Source organism: Ovis canadensis, chromosome 21 (assembly GCF_042477335.2).
Source record: "Ovis canadensis isolate MfBH-ARS-UI-01 breed Bighorn chromosome 21, ARS-UI_OviCan_v2, whole genome shotgun sequence".
NCBI classification, from domain to species: Eukaryota; Metazoa; Chordata; class Mammalia; order Artiodactyla; family Bovidae; genus Ovis; species Ovis canadensis.
The window spans coordinates 39,853,510-39,876,810 of NC_091265.1; the positions used below are offsets into that span (position 1 = coordinate 39,853,510).

General features: G+C 38.5%; 1 protein-coding gene across 4 annotated transcripts in view; it reads right to left on the minus strand.

Moving 5' to 3' along the window:
* NELL1 (neural EGFL like 1) overlaps positions 1-23,301 on the minus strand; it is a 1,018,153-nt gene that overhangs the window by 768,882 nt on the left and 225,970 nt on the right. For all 4 annotated transcript variants that reach the window (XM_069565320.1, XM_069565321.1, XM_069565323.1 and 1 more), the window contains exons 6-7: positions 6,639-6,711; positions 5,907-5,989 (exon numbers count right to left, since the gene is read on the minus strand). In XM_069565320.1, coding sequence (XP_069421421.1) covers positions 5,907-5,989; positions 6,639-6,711 — 156 coding nt within the window. The remainder of the gene's footprint in view (positions 1-5,906; positions 5,990-6,638; positions 6,712-23,301) is intronic.

Below are 23,301 nucleotides of genomic sequence, written 5' to 3' on the forward strand. Positions count from 1 at the left end.
GGACCAGATGCCATAATCTTAGTTTTCTGAATGTTGAGCTTTAAGCCAACTTTTTCACTCTCCTCTTTCACTTTCATCAAGAGGCTCTTTAGTTCTTCTTCACTTTCTGCCATAAGAGTGGTGTCATCTACATATTTGATCTTACTGATATCTTATTGATATTTCTCCCGGCAATCTTGATTCCAGCTTGTGCTTCTTCCAGCCCAGCATTTCTCATGATGTACTCTGCACATAAGGTAAATGATCAGGGTGACAATATACAGCCTTGATGTACTCCTTTTCCTATTTGGAACCAGTCTCTTGTTCCATGTCCAGTTCTAACTGTTGCTTCCTGACCTGCATACAGATTTCTCAAAAGGCAGGTCAGGTGGTCTGGTATTCCCATCTCTTTAGGAATTTTCCACAGTTTATTGTGATCCACATAGTCAAAAGCTTTGGCATAGTCAATAAAGCAGAAATAGATGTTTTCTGGAGCTCTCTTGCTTTTTCCATGATCCAGCGGATGTTGGCAATTTGATCTCTGGTTCCTCTGCCTTTTCTAAAAACAGCTTGAACATCAGGAAGTTCACGGCTCATGTATTGCTGAAGCCTGGCTTGGAGAATTTTGAGCATTACTTTACTAGCGTGTGAGATGAGTGCAATTGTGAGGTAGTTTGCGCATTCTTTGGCATTGCCTTTCTTTGGGATTGGAATGAAAACTGACCTTTTCCAGTCCTGTGGCCACTGATGAGTTTTCCAAACTTGCTGGCATATTGAGTGCAGCACTTTCACAGCATCATCTTTCAGGATTTGAAATAGCTCAACTGAAATTCTACCACCTCCACTAGCTTTGTTCGTAGTGATGCTTTCTAAGGCCCACTTGACTACACATTCCAGGATGTCTGGCTCTAGGTGAGTGATCACACCATCGTGATTATCTGGGTCGTGAAGATCTTTTTTGTACAGTCCTTCTGTGTATTCTTGCCACCTCTTCTTAATATCTTCTGCTTCTCTTAGGTCCATACCATGTCTGTCCTTTATCGATCCCATCTTTGCATGAAATGTTCCCTTGCTATCTCTAATTTCCTTGAACAGATCTCTAGTCTTTCCCATTCTGTTGTTTTCCTCTATTTCTTTGCATTGATTGCTGAGGAAGGCTTTCTTATCTCTCCTTGCTTTTCTCTGGAACTCTGCATTCAGATGCTTATATCTTTCCTTTTCTCCTTTGCTTTTCACTTCTCTTCTTTTCACAGCTATTTGTAAGGCCTCCTCAGACAGCCATTTTGCTTTTTTGCATTTCTTTTCCATGGAGATGGTCTTGATCCCTGTCACCTGTACAATGTCACAAATCTCCGTCTATAGTTTATCAGGCACTCTATTAGATCCAGCCCCTTAAATCTATTTCTCACTTCCACTGTATAATCATAAGGGATTTGATTTAGGTCATTCCTGAATGGTCTAGTGGTTCTTCCCTACTTTCTTCAATTTAAGTTTGAATTTGGCAATCAGGAGTTCATGATCTGAGCCACAGTCAGCTCCCGGTCTTGTTTTTGCTGACTGTATAGAGCGTCTCCATCTTTGGCCGCAAAGAATATAATCAAGCTGATTTCAGTGTTGAGCATCTGGTGATGTCCATGTGTAGTGTCTTCTCTTGTGTTGCTGGAAAAGGATGTTTGCTATGACCAATGTGTTCTCTTGGCAAAACTCTATGATTTTAATCATAGCTGCTGGGCAACTCAAACCAAACCTCTAATCCTATTAGCTAACTCTTGGCTCATTTAACCAAAGGCAAAGTCCAAATACAGATGAATTAAGTGCCCCAGAGTTTCCTTTGTGCCCAAGAATCCTACTTGTCTTCTGATTTGGCTTATCACCCCAGACTCCTTCTCTTTCACTCTGCTTCCAGCAAGATGACAGAGTAGGCACCTTGAAAGACTTTCCTTCTTGAACCAACTAAAATGCTGGATAAAATACACAAATCAAAGCTTAAAAAAAAAATCATCACAGGCGCTAATACAAAAGGAAGAAAGCCATAGTGGCCAAAACAAACTCACGGCCAGGGATCTAGGGAGGTGAGTGAGCACCAAAGCTTCATGATGTCAGCCAAAACATGCGGCCTTTGGGCTCCTACCTTGATGGCTGCAGAGGAGGCCAGGGAGACAGATAACAGGGTCTGCCCAAGATGCGATGTCTTAAAGGAAACTCCTACATCAAAGAGGGGCCTCAAAGGGCACTCAGCTTCAGAGTGAACGAAAAAGAAGCAAAGCTTATACAGGCACAGAAGGAAGACCATCCAACTCAGACTGTGGTCCTGGCTAGAGAGAAATATCTTCCTTGAGAAGTCTTAAGGAATTCTTTGCTGAGAATTCACCTGGCTGATCCCAGGTTTGCAGTCGAATTCTGAGTCATGCCCATGATCTGAAAAACCTTAAAGAGATCATGCAATAGAAGTTGCCCTTGAGTGGTCTTGGCAGAAGCACACATAACGTGAACCCAGAACTCAGAAAATTGCCACATAAACCTAAGGACAACAAGTGGCTATAGCCAGATGGGTGAGATCAGAGGCCTTGTTCTTACCTGATCTTCCTCCTTCAAAAGCTACTACAAGCTCTATGCTCACGTTTCACTCCCAACAGATGCCATCTGAACACACACTCCTCTTTCTCCCTCCTCTTGCATGCCCATGCTTCTTCTCACTATTATCGCCATCCTCTTACGGGCAGCATCTTCCTCTCTTTCTCCATCAGTCTTTCTTCCTTTATATCTTTTGATTCTCTTTCTAATCCTTTCTCCTCCAACCATCAACTTTCTCAGTCATGTTCCAACTTTCAGAATCTAAGCTTGAATTCCAGCTTTGCCATTCACTTTTCTTGGGAAAACTTACACAACCTTCTTGGAACTCCATCTTCTCCTGGATAGTGGGCTAATAAACCTGACTCAGGATTGCTGTAAGGATTAAAGAGAGGGAATCTAAAAATTTAAGCATTGTCACTCACTCATAGTAAATGTTCAATAAATAGTACCTAGTATCTTTCCAGCTTATTCCAGATCAGGGGTTGACAAACCAAAGCCCATGGATCAAATCTGGCCCACCACTTATTTTTGTATGGCCTGTGAGCTGAGAATGATTTTTATATTTTTCAGTGATTATATTTTTTAATTGAAGTATGGTTGATGTTTAAGATATTATAAGTTACAGGTGTATAATATAGTAATTTACAATTTTTAAAGGTTTATACTCCATTTTTAGTTATACCATATTGACTATATACTCCTTGCTATATAATAAGCTACCACGATATACTGTACAATAGTTTGTACCTCTTAATTCACTATCCTGATATTGTTCCTCCAGTCCTCTCCACTAGAAATTGCAATTTTGTTCCCTATGAGTCTGCTTCTTTTTTGTTATATTCACTAGTTTGTTGTATTTTTTAGATTCCACATATAAATGATATCAAACAGCATTTGTCTTTCACTTATTTATATCACTTAGTATAATGCCCTCCAAGTCCATTGCTGTGAATGGCACAATTTCACTCTCTTTTTTATGGCTGAGTAGTATTCCATTGTGTGTGTGCATGTCACCTGAGGCTGAGTGGCATCTTTCTTGGTCCAAAAATTTGGTAACAAGCTACAATATAATATGTATATGTACACATCTTCTTTATCCATTCATCTGTTGAGGGACACAAGGGTTGCTTACATAGCTTGGCAATTCTAAATAAAACTGCTATGAACACTGGAGTGCATGTATCTTTTTGAATTAGTATTTTGATTTTCTTTGGATATGTACCCAGGGACGGAATTGCTGGGTCATAAGGTAGTTCTACATTTGGTTTTTTGAGAAACCTCCATACCATCTTTCACAGTGGCTGCCTCAATTTATACTTCCACCAGTAGTTTACAAAGTTTCTACTGTAAATGAAAACAATTCAACAAAGTATTGTAACAGTTTACATAGTTTCCCTTTACTATGGAGAAAACAGTAGCATCTGCTACTTGGGTTCTTTTTGAAGATAGCCAATCTGACAGGTGTGAGGTAATATCTCATTGTGTGGTTTCGATTTGCATTTCCCTGATGATTAGCCGTGTTGAGTATCTTCATGTTATATTGATCAATTTCATTCACATGAAATAAATATATACATCATGTTCTCAATTTTGCTTCTTGATCTACAAAAACTAAAATTTACTAACCAGCCCTTTACAAAAAAGTTTGCCAGCTCCCCAGATTATCATGGGTTCCAAATTTTCCAGAGAAAATTGAAGTCCTCAGTTTTCTAATTATAATTCTATTCACAGTTTGAAAGGAATAGACTTATAAATCTTCCACAGGGCCGGGGGGTGTTTAGAAGGTGGATTACACCATTTTCTGCTTGTAATCACCCACAATTAAATATCTTCTGCCTCACAAATGCCCATTTTACATAATAATGTTTTGAGGACAGAGCTCAATGTGGCTGCTAGATAATGTACAGCTAAAAAGACAAAAATGACATTCCTGCAACAAAAAAGAGTGAGAACAAAAAGGGCCCATCGACTCCAGGATATGGAGAACCACAGTCACCTGAAGCTGAGCGGCATGTTTCTTGGTCCAAAAATTTGGTAGCAAGCTAAAATATAATTAACAGTATTGAGATCAAGCTGCTCCAGACAATATGAAATAATAGCTTCTACACGCCGCAAGCTGGGAAGGCAAATAATTGCCTGCATTTCACATTTCCACTATACTCCGAAGTGAAAAGCTCTCGTTTCTCTTTTAGTTTCTCCTTTACGAAAGTGCTCTTTCTCTCCTTTGCAGACAAAAAAAAGACTTGCCCCAAAAAAACCTAGTTCCAAACAGAAAGACTGTCTTCAGCAGCACAATCTTTGAATCCAAAATACAGCCCTACCTCCCAAACACTGACCTACCCCACCAATTTTTCCCTCGTACTATGGCTGATGGTAGGAGCCGTCACAGCTGCAGGTGGAACAGGATTAATGTATCATTTCCACTGTTATTAAAAGTCTTCCTTTTGCAGAGTATAATGTCTCTTAGGCCCAACCTAATTCTTTCTTCGCCCTAGGCCGGAACTCATGTCCATGATGGATCCGTATCATAACAACAGCACTAGCCACATTTTCTATTTATTCAGCACCTTTCTTCACAAGGCTCAGCGCTTTTCATTATCAATCTAAATTTTATGAATACATATTATGAAAGCCCCTAATTATCGACATTTCTGGCTCTGCCACTCAATATGACGTCTGTGGGGGTAGAAATGACATCATCACTGCCTCCTCTGTACCTAACAGTGTCAAGCAAAGAGCAAATCCTCAAAAGATGTTTGTCAAGTGGATGATGGAGAAGATGGAGAGATACAGAAGTAGAAGACTAAAAAAAAAAAAAAAGTAGAAGACTGCAGCTGTTAAAAGCAAACTTGCCTCCTCAACTATTTGAACTCAGGACCAGTTTTAAAATGAATTATGTATTAGAAACGTGATATAATGCCTTCCTGTGACAGTAATCTGTTCCTAACAACAGTGATTTTGCCCTTTCTGATGATTGGCAATTATTCTTGCATCCAGAATGCATTAGCTTATAAGCAGCAATGACTTTGACCATATATTAGCTCGCAGTGTTACTAGTTTAATAGCCAATGGGAAAATTCCTTTTCCACTCCCAGGGAGGCTACAGTGATACATATTGCCTCTTTCTTCCAAACATTTTTCAAGTAAACATTTTGATACAGCTGAATAGCATTGAAGATGTAAATAGTTATGTTTACTATAGGTTGTCCTATTTCAAGAAAGAGTAAGCCATTTTTATGGTAACATATTGCAGATGCCAAAGCTAAAAATGTTTTCATTATAGCAAATCACTCTGAGTTCCAGATAGGATAGACAAAAAAATGAAACATCACAAGTGAAGTTTAGATACCTACTTTTGCAGTCATCTTGGCCAAAAGCTCTTGTAAATCCATTATTCCTTGCACCAGGCTTAAGAAATCACTGCAAGTTGGGCAAGCTCAATAAAGAAAATATAAAATAAATGTTGATACTGTGCTAACAGAAGAAAATATATTTTTCAACCATAGTTGTTTGGTTATGTAGAAGGGTTTTCACTTTTCTGGTTAAGTTTGACTTCAAAATTGGAGTGAATTCACAAGGATTTCAGATCTAGGTCTTTCCCTTTCATTAATAAAAATAAAATGAACTGAAAGGAAAGGCAGTATATTTTAAACTGTAAAACATTTTAAAATTTAAATTAAGCTCATTTTTATCAGCCCTAAAGAATTGTGAATTATCACAGAAGCAGCAAAAGTAAACTAGCTAATTCAAGAAGTTCTAAAAATAGTTTTTATACATGCATTTATATAGTTATATCAAGCATAACTTTCTGTATCAATCTACAATCTGTATCAATCTGTATCAGTGAAACTAAAAACTGCTCATGTTAACTTTTCTTGTCTTCAAATTTCAATTCTATGAATAATACATAAACTTTTTAAAAATTCAAAGACAGAAGTATTTAGGATGCATAAGATCTCTCACTAATCCCACCACCTCGTAAGTCAACAATGTAAATAGTTTGTGTATCTCCTTCCTGACAGCTTCTCTCATATTATCAACAAGTTATATTACATAATTCTGAAATGCTTTAAGTTGCTACTTACTGCGATTCAGGTTTGGACACTGTGTTATATATCCATTTGGCATGAAGATGATTTTCCCATCTTGGATAATCCCCTTGATTAAAGAAGAGAGAGGTGGCAATCACTATTACACGTATCAGTTCAAATGGCCCCTGTCACATGCTCTCTGCAGGGAAGATTTTTTTATTTAACACGACTGATAACCTCATTCAGAAGCTGAGTTGGCCACACTGACCTACTCCAACTCATGCTCTTCCAGAAATCTCAAAATGTCCATTCATCTTGAGAAAGCTATAATTACTTACTACTGATTCATGTTAATCATATCATAGAACTAAGGATCCATCAGTCAATGTTTTTAAACTGGCCCTTAAAAAGGCACTGATGCAATAAAAATTCTCCTCAATGCCCTAGTCGTCTTAAAACATTAAATATTGCTGATTTCCAGGATTATCTTAGGTGGGGGAAAGAGACAATAGGAACATATTAGACTAAAACGCTCTACTGATTCATTTTATCAAGGAAATAATATTAGACTTGGGGAAAACTAAGAACCTTGCTCTCAGCTAATTGAATAATATGAGTCTTTGCTGGTGAGTCTTAAGATTTGTTCAAAATCTCACTGTGGATGAAAGGAGGTCTTTTAATTTTGCAATATGTCTAGAAGAACAGCCCTAATTTAAGAAAGTCATTGGGGCTGTCATCTCTCAATGAAAATATTGACATAGCTTTTGGATTTTTCATGTTGAATTTCAAGATTTTGTTTCTAGGGTATTTTTTCCCTGATTTGATGGAAGAGATATTATAGAACAGATGGAACATGTAGAAGCTGCTTCAGTACACTCAGCTTAATCTACAATTAAAATATAGGCTTATGATAGTGTGGCAAGTCTTTCAGAGGGAGTAAAGTTTAACATTTATGTGTTTATCCTCTGGAAGAGCAAAAGGTAATCAGCAAATGCTGTTTCTGCTTATTATTTTAAGATAAAATAATAATTGGAAATGTTAATAGCAACAACAGGGTCAAAAGGCCTCTTCCTCAAAACTAGATACCTTTATTAATCTCTTCCTCTTTGAGGATGATGCAGTGTCTGTGATTACCGGAGCAGACAGCCTCACCATGGGAAGGAGATCCCTGCTACAGTTCTTCGAAAAGAATTTGCCATGTCTTGCAAGGGAATTACAGGGAGTAATTAATGGAGTACAATCTAAATCAATCAGCTTCTTCCTGGCACAATGCTGTACAGTTTTTCAAAGCAAATTATCTCTTTTAAGAGGCCAGGGCACCTTTCAAGCATGTTTGAGAATCTGAGAAAAGCATGGGATTGGCAGTCAATGGTTTATCTGTAGCTAACTAGGTTTACTTAGGAAGTCAACCACCTTCTCTGAGCCTCAGTCGCTAGATCTAGAGAAAAAGAAGCGCTTTATGCAAAAGCTGCAGAACCTTCCAGCACTTAAGTCAATGAAATCTTTGTCCAAACTGAAATGGTCACAATTTAGATCTGTGTGCTTTTGCTAACTTTCAAGATAAAAGAAAAAATCAGTCAAGAGTAAACAAAGCTATAGATTTCCATCAAAGAACAGACCATCAGAGAGAGATATCACATTAGAAAATATCTGTCTAATGAGGCTAAACATGGATGAAGTTGGAGTGACTATCTAGGTCTGCCTGGGATTTAGAGATTTGGGTGCTAAAACTGAGACTGCCAGGCAAAACAGGACAGTTGATCACCCTGAGTGATGCAAAAGGAGAGAAAATATTATATTAGGAAAGGGCTGGGTCTATTATCTGCTGGTCAGAAGAGCCTAAATCATTCTTATTTTTATTAGCCATGAAAAAGACCCTTGGAAACCTAAACTATATTTCTCATGGTATTATCTTTGCCAAAAGAAATGGAAAATCCATTTGAAAGGATATCTCTTTTGCTTATCCTGTAGCAATGTATATTAGACACAGTAGTATTCTTTTTTGGCTTTTTTTTATTTTTGGTCACATAGTTGCTTTACAATGTTGTGCTATTTTCTGCTGTATAGGAAAGTGGCCCTTTTATTTTAATGACTGACTGATTTTGTCATTTTAAAATTACCAATTGTCTCTCCCACACTTTCTTCTTCCTGCATCCCTCCTCACCTCTCTTTCTACTTTTAATCTCTAGCACACACATGTGTGTTACACAGATCATTAGATGAAGGTCAATGGTGTTGACCTGAACAAAAATGGAAATAAGAATGGATTCTTGATCCCCATCGGCATAAAACCTCAAGGCACTTCATATTATTTTCTTAAAAAAAAAAAAAAAAAAGGTCATGAGAGTCAGCCCACATACTGGCTTAAAAATGTGTTCTTACCAAATGAATCAAGATGGGAATGCTAATTTGTTTGAATGGTTATAATTCCAGTCTGGATTAAAAAGAAAGGCAGAATATACTGTACAAATAACAACTGTAACCCAAAGAAGAGTGAGTGTATGCATTTACCTGTAAATACATATCTATGTATATATCCCAGGACTTTCTCATAATAACCAAAAGGTCTTGCACTGTATTGTCATATGGACTAGAGTCATCCCTCAGCAATTGGAAGGTAATTCTGGGACCTCCTTTTCCCTCCACCCATCAGGGATACAAAAACTTGCAGATTCTCAAGTCTTTTATATAAAATGACTATGACTTCTGTATACACAGGCTCAGCATGCATGGAATCAACCAACTGCGGGTCAAAATTGGTTGATTCTGAAGACGTGGAAACAGCAGATAGCAGGCAGATTGTATTTATTTCCTGGACATTTGTTGATAAAGGAAGCATTTGCTAGGCACTTAGTTTTCTTAAGAAAACAGAATTTTTATAAAGCATGAAACAACAAACAACAAAGAAGCTTGATCAGCCATCGCTCCCAGAAAACTCATCTATGAGGATTTCTAAAGATGAAAGCATACCTTAAAGCACAGCAACTTCTCCCCAAAAAAGGCAAAATGAGGGATAAAAAGATAGAATTTCTATTATTTTTCTTCATTTCACTTTAAATGTATCTATACTTAACTGAAAAAAAGAAACTCTGGCTGAGCCTATACCAGCAGACCTCCTTTGATCTCATTTTTTGAGACTATGCTTTATTTCATACCATTCACCACGGCAGTATTTCTCAAAATGCCAGCTTCTTAAGAATCACATTGAGTATTTAACCTTCAGATTCCTGGGTCAATGCCAGATTCTGTTTCAGGAGAATCAGGGTGGACTCAGATTCATCATTTTCAAAAGCTATCCCAGAGGATTCTCACAAAAAGTCAAGAGGCCCCACTTTGAAACACGCTGCCCTGTTGTCCCTGGAAAAGGAACTGGCAATCCATCCCAGTATTCTTGCCTGGAAAATCCCATGGACAGAGGAGCCTGGCAGGCTACAGTCCATAGCATCACAAAGAGTCGGACAAGACTGAGCTACTGAACGTGCTCCCTGTTGTCAATCATTAGGATTTCCTAGAGCAATATTTACTCCTTACACAATGGTAAAGGTAGCATCGACATCCAATACACAAATAGAGTAAAATATTACTATCTAGTACTGAATGGCAACCAACCAAATTACTAAATTAGAAACACCATGAAGGACAAAACATAGGCTTTCAGCTCAGCATCCCCTGCAATTCCCATCATAGTATATTTGACAAAGTAGTCACAATCAACACCTTACCTATATCAAATGCTTAAAAACTATGAAGTATATAACTGTAGGTGAGCAAAAGTTGCCACTTGAAATGTTTCATTGGAATGTAGGTCAATTAGACCTGAAAACAATCAAAGCTCAAAAGACAGAGGAAGAAACTTTGACCTTCACCCTAACTACCCCAAAGGATCTAGATAGAAGGTCTGTTCCCAGAAGAGAGCTATTACCAGAGATCTCTGCAAGGAATATGAGCCAGGTGTGATAGGGAAACAAGATCAGCATGCACTCTGCACCCCACCGTCTCTGCAGGTCCAGCAACATTTATCTGCCATCTCCATCTCCATATGAATTGTCTACCTCCCCTTGGCAATCCCAAAGTTCTACCACCACGTCCAGTTAGTCTTTAGCTGAAAATGGTATTTAAGGTGAGGTATTTCAGCCATTTATGGTAAGCTACTTAGTTTTCCTGGATCTCAGCCATGTATACATGTCGTTGAAATTTGTTTTGAGTATCTGCTAACTGGTCTTACATCAGTTTAATTCATAGACTCGCCAGAAAAACCTAGGAGAGAAGAGGAAGATTTTTTTTCCTCCCTGACACAATATTAAAGTATAAATTTATAGCTCTTAAGAGTCTGTGAAAATCACATGGAATGCTAGTTGTTAAACTAGGGGTACATATCAGCATTTTAAAGGAGGGTGAGGGAGCACAGTTTTCTATAAAAATTTTAAATGGCCCTGAGGTGATTTTGATATGCCTGATGAAAACTACTGATCTAGGAACTGATCACCTTGTCATTAGACCTATGAAAAATCTAAAAGCTCTGATATTTTAATTAGCTTTTCTAAAGGATACAACTGGATGACATCACCAACTCAATGGACATGACTTTGACCAAACTCCGGGAAATGGTGAAGGACAGGGAAGCCTGGCATGCTGCAGTCCATGAGGTTGCAAAGAGTTGGACCTGACTTAGTGATTCAACAAGAACAACAAAAGGACACCTTAATCTTGGGCCATCAACTACAGGTCTGCTAATTTCAGACCAGTGCTGGGCCACTATCAGTTCAGTGCAGTCGGTCAGTTGTGTCCAACTCTTTGCGACCCCATGGACTGCAGCACACCAGGCCTCCCTGTCCATCACCAACTCCTGGAGTTTGCTCAAATTCATGTCCATCAAGTCGGTGATGCCATCCAACCATCTTATCCTCTGTTGTCCCCTTCTCCTCCTGTCTTCAATCTTCCCCAGCATCAGGGTTTTTTCTAATGAGTCAGTTCTTAACATCAGGTGGCCAAAATATTGGAGCTTCAGCATCAGTCCTTCCCATGAATATTCAGGGTTGATTTCCTTTAAGATTGACTGGCTGGATCTCCTTGCAGTCCAAGGGACTCACAAGAGTCTTCTCCAACACCGCAGTTCATAGTGTAAATAAAATCGAGAAAGTCTCCTAGTTACGTGGACTCACAAGATGGTGCTACAAGGTAGTCCTGTTCTCAAAATAAGGTTCTAGAGCACCGAACGAGCTCCCTGTGTCACACAGCAAACTCCCTCCGGCCACCCACCTCAGTGCTCCACAATAGCTGACACAACATTTTGGAGAAATTATCCTCCGATTAAAAATAAAAAAAAGATGGAAAAGAACTAAAAAAAAAAAAAAAAGGTTCTATCTTAATTGCCCTCATGGAGAGATACTATTCAACTGTCCATAATGAGTTATTTGCATTCGATGCTAACAGTCTGCTGAAATAGTTTTTCAGTGCTGGAAAACTAAGGTCCTTTTAGGTAGCCTAACTGTCTCCCCTGCAATCTTATTTACACTATTAACTTGCTAAACAATCCGTTTTCTTGTTGTTAGTACAATGCTAAATCTCAGCCACTCTGGGGCTGTAAATAAATCCCTAAGGGGCAGAGCCCAAATTAACAAGCTTTGACTATTAGTACAATGGAAAGAGAAAATGGATCTTTCTTCCTCTTTGTTACATCCACCTGTTGCCACCTTCTTCAGCTTCCTGCACTCAGCTCACCAGGTACTGAAAAATAAATTTGCACCAGGCAGGTGATACGTTATGTGTTGTTTGGTTTTTTTTTCCCTGGTCTGGGGCACTAATGCCCATTATTTCCCTTGTTCCAAGAACATTTCTCATGTCACACTAAAAAATACAGGAAGATGCAGAAAAAGAGTTAGAAAAATTATGCCATTATTAGCCTCTTCTATGTGGAATAAGGAAGATTAGGCAAGCCCCTCCAACACTTGGAGTTTTCCGATACAAATGAAAGCAGCTTTGCCGCCAAACAAATGCTAATTCTTCTTTAACACTCTTATTTCCCTTCAGATCTCTGTTTACACTGAAGAAAATGGTTTCCTTTTTTGTAGGCTAAAACACTGAAACAAATTGCTTTGAAGGGGAAAGGAAAAGGGAGTGGGGAAGAGTTCCTGGCAGGCATGTAAATATATGGATGAAGATGTGTTCTGTTTATAAACTGGCAAGGACCCAAGCTTTGGCAACTGGATAACAAAAAGTAAGACTTAGCGAAACTGACAAGGAGGGTTTTCAAAATGCAGCCAATTATGTATTTCTGCCTTGAAGACAGTTAATAAAATATTCCAGCTTGCATAAAGGCCAAGACAGACACTTGTCGACTTCTATTACAATCAATAAAAACTGTCAGCTCATTAGCATATCATTAGCTTTCCTGCTGTTTCCAAAGACTTTATGCACAGAAATATTAATCTACAAATATATGATTCCCTGGCTGTATGACTTTGACTTTCTGCATGAAAGGAAAAAATAAGAATTAGAGATGGGAGGAATTCAGTATAGCTTCTTTTTCTATGTGCCTATAAACATATGCTTACCATCTGTGGAATTATGGGAACCAGCTGAGGTAAAAAACAACAGCTGTGGCAGAGAAAAAAAAGTAATCAATTTCACTTCCCCGTGACAGCTCAGCTGTTAAGGAGACAGTGATGTCCAGGTAAGGGAAAGGTTTCAGACCTAAATTCACCAGACACAGAGACACCGACTGAGAGAATAGTTCTAATTCTGTAAATGGCTTTGGGATCAGAATTCTCCCTGAGAGCTCAGCCACTTAGAAACTATCAGAACAACCAAACCTCTGAAGCACTGTAATTCACCTAAACTTGTTTTTTCATTTCTTTACCCTCTGGAATAGTGACAGCATAATCAGCTTAGTACGCATCAAAGGGAAATTGAGCAACCACCTTGATAATGAAAATCTATGACAATCAGATTCAGATAAGCCTATCAGTACTGGCCAACTACTTTCACAAATGGATGCTGTTTTGAAGTGAAGAAATCCCCAGCTTGTGTTGTGTCTCTGATAGGCAGTAACTAACACTAGAGGTTTATGTGCAAAACACCAAGCAAATGATTCCATCCTCTGCTCTTTCATCAGCAACATTTTATTGCACTATTCCTAAGGATCCACCAGGAACCAGAATAAGACTTGACAGCTTTATCTTTTACTTTGCCTTTGAAGTGACCATTCATATTTAAAATAAAGAAAAACACAGTTTTAGCCTGAAAACACAACATAAGAATTTTAGTTCTGGAACCAAAACACAGGTGTGGTTCTTGGTTCCAGGAGGCAGCTTCTACAAAATATATATTAAAAGCCTGAGAAGTCACCTGAGAAGTGAATGCCTCTCTTTACAGGAAGATTTTTTGACACTGAAACTATCAGGATAATTTCTGTAATGAGACACTGACATATCCCCCCTGTCCTAGGCAATCTCACCTCACCAAAGGATGGACTGAACACACTCTGGTATACAGGACACTAATTGGGGATGAGTTTTCAAAGGTTTCCTTCTAAAGAGCTATTGGATGGAGCTACTCATACTAGGGGATAAGGAGAATCACAACGCTCCCTAGGAAGATGGGGTGTGTGGAACTGCCACCTCCCTTTGGTGCTTACCACTGAGACTGCCTATTCCGGGTTAGAGCTAAGGAAGAAGATAAGTTTGTCTTCTCCATGGGACACGGTATTCTTAAGTGAAATACTCCACCATCTAACACAGTGACATAGTAAGCAAGCCCCTAAAAACATCTGCTGCATGAATGAGCAAAAATCTTGAAAAAAAAAAAAGTTCTAAGTTTTAATCTCATTTTACTCACTTATAAACTATGCGACACACATGTTGCTTGGTCTTTCTGAGTATCCTTGCCTCATTTATACACGAGGCGTAACACAGTCAGCCCCTTGTAGCTGCAGATGCACGATCCACAGGATACATGAAGGGCCAATTGTACCCTGTCATTTTATATAAGGGAGTTGAGCACCCATGGAGTTTGGTATATCCACAGAGGGTCTTAGAAACAGGCTACAGAGGGATGATTACGTTACTATTTAATTAGGATTCTCTGAAGGTGAAATGTAATTAACTGAGATCATACAGGTACGGCCAAACAAGGTCTACAACAGAGAAAGCAGTCAATAACCGTTGGTACTCTATTCCTCATCCCCACAACCCACCTCTGCAGGAAAATGATTGTCCAGGCCTATGAATAGCCTCTGTGTTTTCTGTCTGTAATGGGTATTGGGGTTCTTAAGCAAGGATTCCTTACATCTACAGAGAATCACACACTCATCAAGCTGGAACAGATGTAGGACACACCCTTCTCCCTCTCTTAATCACGAGCTCCCAACTGAAACAAAAGTCCCTAAATGGTAGAAAAAATACCTAATATGACTACAGAATAGACTTAAGCATACAAGGAACATTAAATACATAAGGGGAAGGGTATGCGTGTTGTAAACCTACTGTGTGTCAGGTGCTTTTAATATATATTCTTATACAACCTGCATTACCTTTGTGAGAGACATCTTTGCACTTTACAAATAAGAAGTCCAATTCACAGCTTGTGCATTTACTCATTCATGTTAAGAGTACACCATCTGCCAACTATGGACCTGGTATATCTGAAGCACTTGCTGAATAAAATAGAGTTCTGACCTTGTTAAATCTCTGAATCTAGATATAGTCATCAATAATAAACAAGTAAACCCTCATAACCCTCATATACACTATTTAGGATCAACTACCTAATTTGCAGAGTCCCTTATTCAAAACATTATTGAAGACTTGAAGATGGCAATAGCAGAAGCATTAAACCAGCCATGGAATGGCACTGGCTAACTGCTCACGAAGCCACCGCTATGCTTTCAAACTGTACTACGAGTGAAGAGGAGTTGACGTTTCAGTGAGATGGTTGGTATACCCACACATGCCTTGGATTCACATGCTTCCAGCTATGACTTCACTCCTTTTTCTTTCTGTCCTCTGACTGCTTCATTACAATTATTTTCAAGTTCAGTGATTGTTTTCTTCTTCCTGCTCAAACCTGCTGGTGAATGCTTCTAATGCCTATTTCAAATGTACTTCTCAATTGCAGGATATCCATTTGGTTCCTTTTTATACTTTCTCTTTAACGATATTCTCTTTTGTTCATACATAATTTTCCTCACTTCCTTAAGCTTTTAGGTTACGTTTTCCTTTAGTGTTTTGAACACATATAAGGCAGTTGTTTTGAAGTCTCCATCTACTAAATCCAATCTTTGGACTTCCTCCAAAATGGCTTCTATTTATTTTGTTTCTTCGAATGGCAGTACGTTTCTGATTCATCTTATTTCAAAACTGAACAACTGAATATTGTAATGACTCTGAAAATCAGTCTCTCCCTTCCCCAGGATCTCCTGTTTGTTTTGTTGTTGTTGTTGTTGTTGTTGTTCTTTTCATTTGTCTTGTCCATAGTTGAATTGCTGCAGTGATCCATTTGTTTAGGAGTTTATCTATTTTCACAGAGACTGTATTCCTTATTATTCAGTTGGTTAAAAAGTAATTGTGGTTTCAGATGGTGAATTTTAAATCATTATAACTAGGCTCAAACACATCTTTATTAATCAAAATAGGAACTATTAGAATCAACACATTTTTGCCAATGAGAAATAAGTTTGATTATTCTTGTAGCATAAAATCCAGGCTTCAGGATTTGATGGACTCTTGGTCTGTGTCCTGCTGTTTGTGGAAACCTTTTCCCTGCAAAAAGTTGTCAAGATGCTTGAAGAAATATTAGTCATTTGGTGAGAAGTCAGGTGAACGAGGCGGATGAGGCAAAACTTTGTAGCCCAATTCATTCAACTTTTGAAGTGTTGGTTGTATGACATGTGGTCAGTACTTATTGTGGAGAAGAATTGGGCCCTTTATGTTTTCCAGTGCTGGCTGGAGGTGTTCCAGTTTTCACTGCATCTCATCAATTTGCTAAGCACACTTCTCAGGTGTAATGGTTTCACTGGGATTCAGAAAGCTGTAGGGGATCAGATAGGCAGCAAACCACCAAACAGCGCCCCTGACCTTTTTTTGGTACAATTCTGGCTTTGAGATGTGCTTTGAGAATTCTTCTCTGTCCAGTCACTGAGCTGGTCATTTCCAGTTGTCGTATAAAATCCATTTTCCATTGCATGTCACAATTCTAATGACAAATGGTTTCTTGTTGCATAGAATGAGAGAAGACACTTCAAAATGAGAATTTTTTTATTTTTGGTCAGCTCAAGAGGCACCCATTTATTCAGTTTCCTCATCTTTCCAATTTTCTTCAAATGTCAAATGACTATAGAATAGTCAAAGTTGAGTTCTTTGGCAACTTCTCGTGTAGTTGTAAGAGGATGAGCTTAGATGATGGCTCTCAATTGGCTGTTGTCAACTTCCGATAACCAGCCACTGCACTCCTCATCTCCAAGGCTCTCATCTCCTTTGCAAAACTTCTTGAACTACCACTTTACTGTACATTCATTAGAAGTTCATGGGCCAAATGCATTGCTGATGTTGTGAGTTGTCTCCACTGCTCAAAGGCCCATTTTGAACTTGATGAAGAAAACCACTCAGATTCGCTTTTTGTCTAACATAATTTCCCTAGTCTAAAATAAATATAAAATAAACAGCAAGTAATAAGTCATTAGCAAAAAGAAAAACATAAAGTGAGAAATGTGCATTAAAATGATGTATAACATAATCACATTTAAGAATGTATTCCAATATCAAATAGCAAATTTCAAAAATGGAAAAACAAAATTAATCTTGCACCAATCTAATATGTTTGGTCACTGAAATCTCTGCTCCTGAGCTGTGTTCAGAAATTTTTTAGACCAACACAATTTCCTTGAATGCCAGGAACTGGGAGAGGGGGAAAATAAGGGACAGCACGCTATATGCTAGGGCCCTCTAACACTTAGCCTTGCTTGTGCAAATCCTAGGGATCATCCCCAGTGAATGTTTACTGTGTTCCCAGGGCTCTGCTGAGCAAAAATCTTGCTCTGAGCTTGCCTTAAATTGCCCAGTGAATCTCTCTCTTCAGTTTTCCCTCTTTGTTTCAGGTTGTCACATGTGTGTGTCTGTGTGTGAACTACGATCTTTTGCCCCAGGTTGTCTCGTATCTCTGCATTCTTTTTAAGCAATGTCTACCTTTCTTCTGCCCAGATAGAATTCCGATTCTGAGTTAGGTGAAACAGAGGTAAGTGCCTTAATTTAGTCCTTCAGGTAGTTTCAGACAGAACAAACTTGCAAAATAATTTGTAGACAGAAGGTTTGCTCTGCTCTCTTGGAACCAGGGACCATGGCTTCTTACTGGGAACAGGGACTGACATCTTTTAAGACTGCCACCAAGCTATAGTTGATGTGGGATGAAGGCAAGTAACACTGCCACAGAGCTTTCCTATTTTGACGTTTCCTTTTTCTTTATTCAGAATTAACTTGGTTGCCGTAAGTCTTTAACATTTTCCGAAATTCTGACAAAGTTGCTTTTAACAGTTCCTGCTTGTTTTCTGATATTTCTGTGGAAGTAAAGAAACTTGGAGCTGCTTACTAAACTGTTTGCTGACATCAAGCTGCCTGAGTTCTAACAGTCCCTCCTGGAGATTCAGATGCAGTCTAAAGTTGGAGAGATATTAACCTAAAAAGACACTAAATTAGAAACTAACTATTGACCATATCTTATGAGATCCTTATAGAGACCAAGATGAAACTCTAATCTAGACCATCAATACATGTCACCTATGTCAGTGCATTCAAATTTGAGTCTTCAAACCTACAGATCAAAACCAGTGAGAAAGCCTTTAAAAAACCTATAAATTCCCAAACCAAGGGGCAGTCTCAAGATGGCAGAGGAACAGGATGGGGCGACCACTTTATCCCCCACAAATTGATCAAAAGATCAGTTGAATGTTGAGCAACTTCCACAAAACAACTTCTGAACTGACCCCAAACTGCCCACAACAGCTCCATAGAAATTCCTAGATATAGTTTCACTATTATCACTTCTTAATTTAAAAAAATATTTCTTTATTACTCCTTTGACTTTCATTTTAGTAGCCTACCTTTCAAAAAAACTATTTTTAAAAATAAATTCCATATTGTTTTTTAATTTTTGAGATTGGTTTTGTTTTGTATTTTTTATACTGTATTTTTGAGCATCTAACCTCTATTCTAGGTTTTTAATCTCTGCTTTTTGATATCTGTTATCAATTTTATACCATTAAGAATCTAATCTTCAATATCCATTTTCACTTAGAGAGTTGATTACTGGCTTGATTGCTGTCTTCCCTTTTGACTCTCCCTTTTCTCCTCCAAGTCACCTCTGTCTACTTCCTCCTTCTTCTCTATATAACTCAGTGAATCTCTCTGGGTGTTCCAGGCTGAGACAAGCACTTACGAATCTGATCACTGGCTAGATTGCTCTCCTCTCTTTTGACTCTCCCTTTTCTCTTCCTGGTCATCTCTATATCCCCCTTCCTTCTTCTGTATTCTACATAACTCCATGAATCTCTCTGGGTATTTGTGGCTGTGGATAATTGTTTCACCATTAGCCTAGGGGTTTTACCTTCTGTGCTTTATGGATAGAGAAGTCTTGAGGACTGAAAGCCAGAGGCAGAAGGCTTAACTCCAGAACTTTTTTAGGGCATCAGAGAACTCCTGACTCCAGGGAACACTAATAGGCAAGAGCTCACCCAAAAGTCTCCATACCTACACTGAAACCAAGCTCCACCCAAGAGCAACAAGTCCCAGTGCAAGACACATTACACTAATTCTCCAGCAAAACAGCAACACAACCCCAGACATTAAAAGGTAGGTGCCCAAAGCCATAAACACCATATGCCAAACCCATAAACACCCAAAAACTCACTACTGGACACTTTATTGCACTCCAGAGAGAAGAGATCCAGCTCCACCCACCAGAACACAGATGCAAGTCCCCCAGCCAGGAAACCTTGACAAGCCACTGATCCAACCCTACCCACAGGGAGCAGACTCCACAATTAAGAGGAATCATGAACATCCAGCCTGTAGAAAGGGCATCCCAAATACAGCAATCTAAACAAAATGAAAAGGCAGAGAAATATTCAGCAGGTGAAGGAACATGATAAAAAACCCACAAAACCAAACAAAAGAGGAGATAGGGACTCTACCTGAAAAAGTTTTCAGAATAATGATAGTAAAAATGATCCAAAATCTTGAAAACAAATGGAGTTACAGATAAATAGACTAGAGGCAAGTACTGAGAAGATGCAAGAAATGTTTAACAAGGACCTCAAAGAAATAAAGAAGAATTGATCAATAATGAACACTTATAACTGAGATTAAAAGCACTCTGGAGGGAACCAACAGTAGAATAACTAAGGCAGAAGAGAGGATAAGTGAGGTGGAAGATAGAATGGTGGAAATAAATGAAGCAGAGAGGAAAAAAGAAAGAAATAAGGACAACTTCAGAGACCTCTGGGGAAATGTTAAATGCCCCAACATTTGAATCATAGGTGTCTCAGAGGAAGAAGACAAAAATAAAGGGCATAAGAAAATACTTGAAGAGATAATAGTTGAAAACTTCCCTAAAATGAGGAAGGGAATCTCTACCCAAGCCTAAGAAACCCTGAGAGTCCCAAGCAGGATAAACCCAAGGCAAAACACCCCAAGACACATATTAATCAAATTAACAAAGATCAAACACAAAGAGAAAATATTAAAAGCAGCAAGGGAAAAGCAACAAATAACACACAAGGGGATCCCCATATGGGTAACAGCTGATCTATCAATAAAAACTCTTCAGGCCAGAAGGGAAATGACTGGACATAATTAAAGTGATAAAAGAGAAAAATCTACAGCCAAGATTACCCTACCCAACAAGGATCTCATGCAGATATGAAGGAGAAATCAAAAGCTCTACAGAGAAGCAAAAGCTGAGAGAATTCAACACCACCAAACTAGCTCTTCAACAAATACTAAAGGATCTTCTCTAGACAGGAAACACAGAAAAGGTTTATTTTTTAAAAAATGAACTTGAAACAACAAAGTAAATGGTAATGGGATCATACTTATCGATAATTACCTTAAATGTAAATGGGTTAAATGCTCCAACCAAAAGACAAAGACTGGCCAAATGGATATAAAAACAAGACCCCTATATATACAGTCTACAGGAGACCCATCTCAAACCTAGGGACATATACAGACTGAAAGTGAGGGGCTGGAGAGATATTTCATGCAAATAGGGATGAAAGGAAAGCAGGAGTAGCAGTACTCAGATAAATAGAGTTTAAAATAAAGATCGTGGCAATGACGACCCTGTATGCAAGACAGGGAAAGAGACACAGATGTGTATAACGGACTTTTGGACTCAGAGGGAGAGGGAGAGGGTGGGATGATTTGGGAGAATGACATTCTAACATGTATACTATCATGTGAATTGAATCGCCAGTCTATGTCTGACGCAGGATGCAGCATGCTTGGGGCTGGTGCATGGGGATGACCCAGAAAGATGTTATGGGGCGGGAGGTGGGAGGGGTGTTCATGTTTGGGAATGCATGTAAGAATTAAAGATTTTAAAATTTAAAAAATAAAAAACTAAAAATAAAAAAAAAAACTGAGTGTAAAAAAAATAAATAAATAAAATAAAATAAAATAAAGGTCGTGATAAGAGACAAAGAAGGACACATAATGATCAAAGGATCAATCCAAGAAGAAGATATAACAATTATAAATAAATACGCACCCAATGTAGGAGTACCTCAATACATAAGACAAATGCTAACAAGTATGAAAGGGGAAATTAACAGTAAGAGAACAATAGTAGGGGACTTTAATACCCTACTAACACCTATGGATAGGTGAACCAAAGAAAAAATTAGCAAGGAAATACAAGTTAAATGATACAATGGGCCAGTTAGACCCAATTTATATCTACAGGGCATTTCACCCCAAAACAATGCATTTCACCTTTTTCTCAAGTGCACATGGAACATTCTCCAGGATAGATTATATCATAAATATGACATAAATCACAGCAAGAGCCTCTATGACCCACCTCCCAGAGTAATGGAAACAAAAACACAAATAAACAAATGGGACCCAATTAAACTTATAAGCTTTTTCACAACAAAGGAAACTATAAGCAAGGTGAAAAGACAGCCTTAAGAATGGGAGAAATGAAACTGCCATCAAAAAGGCTACAAACAATAAATGCTGCAGAGGGTGTGGAGAAAAGGTACTGTCTTACACTGTTGGTAGGAATTCAAACTAGTACAGCCACAATGGAGAACAGTGTGGAGATTCCTTAAAAAACTAGAAACAGAACTGCCATATGACCCTGCAATCCCACTGCTGGGCATACACACCAAGGAAACCAGAATTGAAAGAGACACATGTACCCCAATGTTCATCACAACACTGTTTATAATAGCTGGGACATGGAAGCAACCTAGATGTCCATCAGCAGATGAATGGATAAGAAAGCTGTGTACATATACACAGTGGAATATTACTCATCTATAAAAAAATTCATTTGAGTCAGTTCTATGAGAGGGATGAAACTGGAGCCTATTATACAGAGTGAACTAAGAAAGAGACACACCAATACAGTATATTAACGCATCTATATGGAATTTAGAAAGATGGTAACAACAAAACCCTATATGCAAGACAGTGAAAGAGACACAGATGTAAAGAACAGACTTTTGAACTATGTGGGAGAAGGTGAGGGTGGAATGATTTGAGAGAATAGCATTGAAACATGTATATGACCATATGTAAAAGAGATGACCAGTGCAAGTTTGATGCATGAAGCAGTGCACCCAAAGCTGGTGCTCTGGGAAAACCCAGAGGGTTAGGGTGGGGAGGGAGGTGGGAGAGGGGTTCAAGATAGGGGGACACATGTGCACCCATGGCTGATTCATGTCAATGTACGGCAAAAACCAGCACAATATTGCAAAGTAATTAACCTACAATTTAAAATATATATATATTTTTGTAATTTAAATAAATAAATAGATTCCCAAACCCTATACTTCAGATTCTCAACACAAGAATTTGAATATTAAAGTCTCCCTCACATGATTCTGACCCTTTTCAGGACTGGAAAATAGCTGCTGCCCTTCGTTACAGACCCAAAGTCCCTAAGAAAACTGTAGGTTCACTAGCAGTTATCTAGCAACAAAACAAGAAATAGCATTAAATGAGAGCTAGTTTGGAGCAGAGACACTTTGGCACATTTCTGTTGATTCTTGGACACATGGAAAAATCATAGAACATGAAAAAAATCACACGTATGTATATAGATATATGTACTTACTTTTACATATGTGTGAATTATCACTGTAAAAATGTCACTTTATTTTGAATATTTATGATGCACAAAAGGACTGAAACCAATCTACAGCAAATACCTGTGAATTTACCACCCACCTTAAATAAAATGTTATTACTATAGTTGAAGCCTTCTGGATATGAATCCCTAATAAAATCCCATTTCTTCCTCTTAGAAGTTAAACTAGTCTGAATTTAAGCTTATCATTCCCATGTCTTTATCTTTTCACACATCAGTTCAGTTCAGTTGCTCAGTCATGTCCAACTCTTTGCAACCCCATGGACTGCAACACGCCATGGTTCCCTGTCCATCACCAACGCTCCGAGCTTACTCAAACTCATGCCCACTGAGTCAGTGATGCCATCCAACC